The sequence below is a fragment of the Ursus arctos genome, unplaced genomic scaffold (assembly GCF_023065955.2).
Source record: "Ursus arctos isolate Adak ecotype North America unplaced genomic scaffold, UrsArc2.0 scaffold_11, whole genome shotgun sequence".
Classification (NCBI taxonomy): domain Eukaryota; kingdom Metazoa; phylum Chordata; class Mammalia; order Carnivora; family Ursidae; genus Ursus; species Ursus arctos.
In genome coordinates, this window is record NW_026622775.1 from 16,258,326 (window position 1) to 16,266,725 (window position 8,400).

General features: G+C 40.4%; 1 protein-coding gene across 2 annotated transcripts in view; it reads left to right on the forward strand.

Moving 5' to 3' along the window:
• The first annotated feature begins 7,520 nt into the window (after positions 1–7,520).
• Positions 7,521–8,400, forward strand: part of FGF2 (fibroblast growth factor 2) — a 67,681-nt gene continuing 66,801 nt past the window's right edge. The window contains exon 1 of one of the 2 annotated variants that reach the window (XM_057310054.1): positions 7,521–8,394. In XM_057310054.1, the coding sequence (XP_057166037.1) occupies positions 7,547–8,394 (848 nt within the window). In that variant the 5' untranslated portion in view covers positions 7,521–7,546. The remainder of the gene's footprint in view (positions 8,395–8,400) is intronic. The other variant, XM_026499349.4, reaches the window with a different exon arrangement.

Consider the following 8,400-nt stretch of genomic DNA (forward strand, 5'->3'; position numbering starts at 1 on the left):
TCTGTTTCTTTTTCTATGAACTACTCGTTCATATTCTTTTGCCCGTGGTCTTTTCTCAGTGATATTTAAGGTCTCTTTAGGTGTTTAGAAGGTTCACTTTGGTGTCCTGGACACTGCATATCCTCTCAGTTTGTCATGTATCTTTTGAGTTTGTTTAGAGCAATGACAAGACTGGTGGTGGGTACTTGGCACTAAACCTACGTAATCGAAGGCTTCATTCATAGTACTTTCCCCAAACCAAGAAACAGCTTGTCTCAAAGGTAAATTCAGGTTCCCACTTCTTTCAAGGTTGCTTTAAATTGACAGGGTTTTTGTTGTTGTTTCCATTTTAAAGTCCCAACTGGGATCCCTGTCCATTCCCATGAGTCCCAGACTCAGGGTACCATCCCGGGCTGATAGAACATTGAGTCCCAGAGGCTCCCACATGGGCAGTTTTTTGCCACAATCATCCCTTCAGCTATCAAGCCCTCAGGACTGTTGCACAGGCCATGCCATAGCCCACTGGGACATCTTGGAAATCTATGCATATCCTTGATGCATAGGTTTGAACGCAGCTTCTGGTCAACCCCCATGCGTGGGCCTAGTGGCCAGTCAGGCCATCTTGATAGATTCCCAGGTGTCTCCCATCTCACACAGCCCAATTCAGGCTCAGCATCTAAGGTTTTTTTCTCTTAGTTTAGGCACATTAAAAAAAAAAAGTACCTTGAATTGAGGGTCAGGACGCCCCTTTAAACTAATGTCAAAATAAAAACAAATGGACAATGAAATTAGCATCTGAGCAGATTACACAGAAGATAAAGAATAACACGGCCTTCAGGTGAAGGGCTATCTTTTTAATACATTTATTACTACTAATGATTTTTTGAATGGAATTAATATAAGGACGGCTCAGCTCCTCCTTTGATTTGCTAGCTCTCCCCACGTAATTCTTACTCTAGAGTTGAGCTAATTAAAAAAATATAGAGACCATATGAGTAAGCGTACTCCTTCTAGCATCCCTCTCTGTAAAAAATAGAAGAACAAGTCTTCGTGGTTGTCCATTGGCCCTCAGGAAAGCCCCAAAGGTATTTTAAGAGTAAAAGACATCATGAAGTTTTAATTTTTCTAAACTTAGGGGTTGAAATTGGGAAAGCAAAATCAGAGTATAGTGAGAGGAGACTAGTTACTTGATTAATAGAGTCGCATAGATGCCTGAAAACAGTGAATGACTAGATTGGCTATTTAGTTAGAGTGACAGTACAATATTTAAGAATAAAAATTGCCAAATGTACCGTAATTAAGCATTGACTATTTCAGGGACCTTTAGGTGTTTATTGTTTGTTTCTTTGTTTTTCAAGATCAAGAACACAAAGTCAACATAAAGCACAGAACATTATTCTGGTGAGATCAGGATCTGCTACCTGGGCGTAAAAGGTAAATAGTAACTTTTTATTGCTATTTACAGTAACTACAGTAACTAACAGTAACTATTTATTTATTATATAAATATATATATATATTTTCAGTATACAAGTCTTCATATATATGTATTCAGTATACAAGTCTCTCTCTCTCTCTCTATATATATATATATATGAATGAAATTGCTAGGTCACATGGTGACTCTGTGTTTAATTTTTTGAGGAACCAGGCTGTTTTCTACATCAGTTTTATGTTCCCACCAGCAATGTACAGAGGTTCCAATTGTTCCATACCCTTGACAACACTTGTTATTTTCTGTTTTTTAAAATTATAATTATCGCAGTGGGTGTGAAGTAATATCTCACTGTGGTTTTGATTTGCATTTCCAAATGATTAGTTATGTTGAACATCTTTTCATATACTTATTGGCTATTTTTTTCAAAGGTTTTTTTATTTATACACTTGAGAGAGAGAGAAAGTGAGAGACAGAGCATGAGCAGGTGGGAGAGTCAGAGGGAGAAAGAGAAGCAGAGTCCCCACTAAGGGAGCCTGACTTGGGACTCCATCCCAGGACCCCAGGATCATGACCTGAGCTGAAGGCAGACGGTTAACCAACTGAGCCCCCCAGGCGTCCATGGCTACTTTTGTATTTCTTTGGAGAAATATCTATTCAAATACTTTGCCTACTTTTACTTTTAAAATGGGTTGTCTTTTTATTGTCGAGTTGTAAGAGTACTTTATATATTTTGGAGATTAGATTCTCATCATATATATGATTTGCAAATATTTTCCCTTATTCTCTGGGTTCTTTTTCATTTTCCCAATAGTGTGATGCACAAAAGTTTTTAATTTGGATGAAATAAAATTTATCTATTTTCTTTGGTTGCTTGTGTCTTTAGTGTCACATCTAAGGAACCGTTGCCTAATCCATGGTTGCACAGATTTACACCTATGTTTTCTTCTAAGAGTTTTATAGTTTTAGCTCTTACATTTAAGTCTATGATCTTTGTTAATTTTTTTATATGGTGTAAGGGGTCCAAATTCATTTTTTTTCACATGTATATCAGTATTCCAGCACTAGTTGTTGGAAAGACCATTCTTTCCTTATTGAATGGTCTTGACACCATTGCTGAAAGTCAGTTGATCATAAATGTCAGTTTATTTCCTGACTGTCAATTCTATTCCATTGATCTCTATGTCTTACTGTACTCTAGTACTATATCGTCTGGTACATTGTAGCTTTGTAGAATATTTTGAAATCACGCCTTTCAACTCTGCTCTTCTTGTTTAAGATTAGGCTATCCTGGGTCTTTTGTGTGTCCAAATTAATTTTAGGATCAGTTTGTCAATTTCTTAAAAAGAAAAAAAAAGAAGTTGGAGATTTTGACAGAGAATTCATTTAGTCTGTAGATCAGTCATCTTAACAATATTAAGTGTTCCAATCTATGAATATAGGTGTCGTTACATTTATGTACATCTTCTTTAATGTCTTTCGAACAATGTTTTCTAGTTTTCAGTATACAAGTCTTGAACTTCTTTGGTTAAATTAATTCCTAAAAATTTATTCTTTTTTGATGACATTGTAAATGAAATTGTTTTCTTAATTTCATTTTTAGATTGTTCTTTGCTAGTATAAAGAAGTACAACTGATTTTAATATATTGATCTACCCTGCAACCTTGCTGAACTCATATATTGGCTCTGATTGTGAATGTGTGGGTGAATTCTTTAGGGTTTTCTATCAGATCATCTGCAAATATGGTTTTACTTCTTCCTTTGTGATATAGACGCCTTTTATTTCCATTTCTTGCCCAATTGCCTTTACTAGAGTTTCTACTATAATGTTAAGTAGAAGTGGTGAGAGTAAACATCCTTCTTTTGTTCCTGATTGTAGGAGGCAAGTTTTCATTTTTTTTTCTTTTTACTATTTTAAGTATTATGTTAGGTGTGAGTTTTTCATAAATTCCCTCATCAAGTTGAGGAAGTTCTCTTCTATTCCTAGTTTGTTGTGTGTTTGTTTGTTTTATCATGAAAAGGTACTGGATTTTGTCAAATACCTTTAAAATGTCCATTGAGATGATAGTGTTTTTTAAGTTTTAAACCTTTAATCACCTATTAAAAATGTTGTTTTACTTTGACTGATTTTGCTATGTTTAACCAAACTTGCGTTTCTGGCATAAATTCCACTTGGACATGATGTATAATCTTTTTTCTACGTTGGGATTCTGTTTGATAGTAATTTACTGAGAATTTTTGCATGTGTATTCATGAGGAATATTGGTCTATAGTTTTGTATTCATGTGACGTCTTTGGTTTTGGTGTCAGTAAAATAGTAGCCTCTTGAATGAGTTAGAAAGTATTACCTCCTGTTCTATTTTGTTCTTGTTTTTGGAAGAGTTTCTGAAGGAGTGGTGTTAATTTTTCTTTAAACATTTGGTGGAATTCACCAATGAAGCCATTTGGTCCTTTACTTTTTGCGGGGTGGTGGTGGTGGTAGTGGTGGTTATTACTTGATATGCATTTTTTATTGATGGTGACACTAAAATTTTGTTTTATTTTTACTGTTGTTTCTACTTGTTACTTTTTTTGTTTTGTTTTTCTTTTCAATTTTAATTCCAGTATAGTTAACATACAATGTTATATTTGTTTCAGGTAATAGTGACTCAACAATTCCATACATTACCCAGTGCTCATCACAAGTACACTCCTTAATCCCCATCACCTACTGACACAACATTTTAAAATATATTGTTTTCATTTATAATCCTTTTAGGTACATCTGAAATTTTAACCCTTGCATTGATCTTTCAATCACTGCATGCATCAGTTCACAATGTTTTATATAAAATAGTTTTATATGAGTATTCCCCACGTTTTGAAAGTTCACATTGTGCCACTTTGCATTTGTGAAAGACCTACATTAGTAGGTGTTTTAGTAACTGAAAGAAATCTGAAGATGATTTTCACTTTCATAAAAAAAAAAAAAAGCAAAAGTTGTAGACTCAGCATTGGATTTGCAGCAAGTCATTATAGAAGCAGTGCACACCCCAAGCAAAGAGAGTGGCCCCACCAACCTCCTTCCCTGGAAACTGTACACAGTATCTCGGCATCAAGCCCCCATAGCTATGAGCTCTGTGAGCATCTGTGCTTTATCTCCATTTATTTTGTGCATGTATTAGCAAGATGTGTCCTAGGGTATCAAAATAGGCTTTACGAGGTTATTTTTTTGGTCTGGAAATACTCAAAAGATTTTCCACATGCATTAATGATAACTGCTTCTTCAATCCATATCATTTTGACTTAACGAAAGGTTTCACAGGAATGATCTACTCTTGGATAGTGGAGCATTAGTGAGAGTGAATCTTCTTTACTTGGTCTACTGATTCAAATGTTAATCTCTTCTGGAAACACCCTCACAGACATATCCCAAAACAATGTTTCACCAGCTCTGCAGCATACCTTAGCCCAGCCAAGTTGACTTGTGAAATTAACCATCACAGAAGGGAACTCAATGTCCTTCATTAGATATAGTTCACTTGGGTGTTATTGTTTATCGTATTCGTCTGCTAGGGGTGCCCTAACATAATGCCACAGACTGCAGGGTTTAAACAATGGAAATTTTATATTCTCACAGTTCTGGAGGCTGGAAGTCCAAGATTAAGACCCTGTAGGTTTGGTTTCCAGTGAGGCCTCTTTCCTTGTCTTGCAGACAGCAGCCTTTTTGCTGTCCTCACATGGTGCTTTCTCTATGTGCACATTCCTGGTGTCTTTCCTCTTTGTATAAACACATCAATCATATTAGATTAGATCCCTACCCTATGAGCTCGTATAATCTTAATTATCTCCTTAAAAGGCCCTATCTCCAAATATAGTCACATTGGAGGTTAGAGCTTCAACATAGGAATTTGAGGGAGAGAAGGACACAATTCAGGCCGAGACAGTTATCTACAATTTATAAGAGTTGTAAAGTTGCTCAAAGACAATGAAAAGTAGAGACCCCATGGAATCAGATACCTAGATGATGCCTAATTTTCCATTGAAGATATTTAGTAATCTTTTTCATCCATTCAAAAGTCATTCACAGTTTCCCCTACAATGAAAAAAAAGTATTTACTATTCTTACGTTTATTTCCAAATGAATTTTTACAATACTATTGTATGGTTTTTAAAATTGTGCTAAAATTTAAACTAGTATGGTTTAAAAATTTAAAACATTGTGAGAGGAATTTTACATTGGTATTTTACCAAATGTTTCTATCCAGGAACATTTAAGAGTTTTTCTGTTTGTTTGTTTGTTTGTTTGTTTGTTTTTAAGCTCTCATTAAATCTTTGCAGTTTTCATCATTTGGATTCTGAACAATTCTTAATTTCAAAGTAATTCATCTTGGTATTCTGAGGGAAATTCCTCTTTCCTTTGTAGTTTTTAAATAGTTATCACTGGAACCTAGTGGTTTTTAAAAATAATGAGTTTTGTACCCATCATTTTACATTTATTTTTATTTTTATATTCATCCTTATAGCTGGGTAAATTGAGAATGTAAGTAATTTGACTACTTATGGTTCCAGTAAGAGCAAATTGATTGCATCTAAGAATAGTGTGTCTGTCTCTGCATGTATACAAGTGTGTGTTGGGAGGGGGCTGGGTAGGAATCTGAAACAAATATCTTAAGGATGTCTTCTTGGAATTAACACTATTTGTCTTGGAGACCTAGATTCCCAGAGCTGGATTAATCATTTCCTGTGATGTGGCCTCTCCTGGTTTTGGAAGGAACTAGGAAACAAGGGGTTAATTTTACAAGTAATGAAGTTCCTTGAGATCCATGGTCCATTAGCATACAAGTTACTTAACTGCAGGTAGCTCTTCCCCAGATTTCTGGATACTACTGTTAAAAAATGTTTTGATTTAGTTTTTATCCTTTTGCTCTTAGAATACTCAGCTTTCTCTGACACAGAGTTCCAGGCTTATTCAAGTCTACTTATGTCAAAGCAAGTGGCAACCTCATGAGTGCTGCAGTAGCATTAAGCATGGGATACCTATAGAGATCATCCAGAAGGGATTATTTGTTTTAACAGATTCTCAATGCAGGTAGAACCTGTCCATTTTGGAGAGAGAGGTCAGAGAACATATACCAGCCCAGGGAAGAATATGCCGGGTTTTAAAGCTCCAGTCCCTTCATACTTATTTAACATCCTAGAAACGCATTTAGAGTTAAACCCCTCACGGAGACTTTTGAACAAACGCTTTTATCTTTTGATGCACTGATCTTTTGAAACCAAACGTGCTCCTGAATAGAGGAACTACTGTATTCTCACATCTTCCTAGAAGTTTTCCTAACCCCAGTCTACCCCCCAAAATGAATTACCCCTTGTCTGAAATCTTCCAACACATTTTATTCGTCGTTAGCCTTGGCACCTTCTCCCGCATTCGGCATTCGTGTTGTTCATGCTGCCGATCTTCCCTCCCGCACGGTGCAGAGAGGGTCCTGCCTGATTGGCATTTCCCGCTGCACTTACCCAAATGCTTTACATATAGGAGATGCTCAAGATCCAGAAACGGTCTGGACAGATATTTTGCTAATCTGTAGTACCTGTTATATTCTACTGAAAATTACCAACATCCAATTAACTTCAATTTTGTAGTTTGGGATTTTCAGAAAACTACCGTCCCTTCAAGAAACGCCTAACAATTTAACCAGGGCTAGTGCCAGTTTAGGAATAAGACATTAACGCCCTTCTATCACATAAGGATTTGAGGCCTATCTTCATCTTTCCACGTTGTCTAATTTAAGTTAGGGTGGTGAAAGAAAACCTTTCTTCTTTAAGCAGTCTGGTCTGCTCCCCTCCTCTGGCCTCATTCTTTCCTTTTGTTAGTCAACGATTTCAGCCTCTGCCTTCAAGTTTAACGATTTGCGCCCCGCACGTACCCCTGTACCCCTCGTCTTTTAGTGATTAGAGGTGTTCAAACTTATTCTGACACAGAATCCTCCCTCAGTTCCGATTCCTTTATTTCTTGGGAGTGGAAAGAGTTTCTTCGCTTTGCAATGCTGACAAGAAAAAGAATGGGGGAGAAAGTTGCATTTAAACGTTTCAAAGTTGAGTCACGGCTGGTTGCACAGCAAAAGCTCCGCAGCGTGGAGGAAGACTAAATGTGGCTCGGGTGGCGCAGGGTTGGGCTGGGGCGACTTCTGGGGAACTTAGCCGGGGTCGAGCCCCTAGAGCTGCGGAGGCCTCTGCGGTCGCCTCCCCGCTCGCCCTCCGCACCTCCCCCGCCCCCGGCTGCGTTCGGGCTCCCCCCGGGACCGATGTCGCGCGCTTGCGTGCTGCGGCCAAAGCTCCCGACCCGGAGGCCGGCCCCAAAAAGCCCCGAGCGAGTAGGGGGCGGCGCGCAGGAAGGGAGGAGGGCCGGGGGCGTGGGGGAGTGGTGGTGGGTGTTCGGGGGTGGAGATGTAGAAGATGTGACGCCGCGGCCCGGCCGGTGCCAGACCAGCGGACGCGGTGCCCGCGGTTGCTGCCGGATCCCGGGCGCTGCAGCTAGGGCAGGCGGCCTCCTGAGAGCGGCCGCCGCGGAGACACCCAGCCCTAAACCCCAGCTCCCGAGCCCCGCGGCGCACCGCGCACTAGGGCAGCCGGAGAGCGGAGAGGCCGAGCGGCTCGAGGCTGGGGGCCCGCGGGCGCGGTCGCGCGCTGCCGGGCGGGAGGCTGGGGGGCCGGGGACGTGGCCGTGCCCCGGACCGGGTCGGGGGCCGGGGCCGGGGGGCGGCGGCTCCCCGCGCGGCTCCAGGGGCGCGGGCACCCCGGCAGAGCCCCGGTGGGGCCATGGCAGCCGGGAGCATCACCACGCTGCCCGCCCTGCCGGAGGACGGCGGCAGCGGCGCCTTCCCGCCCGGCCACTTCAAGGACCCCAAACGGCTGTACTGCAAAAACGGGGGCTTCTTCCTGCGCATCCACCCCGACGGCCGAGTGGACGGGGTCCGGGAGAAGAGCGACCCTCATAGTGAGT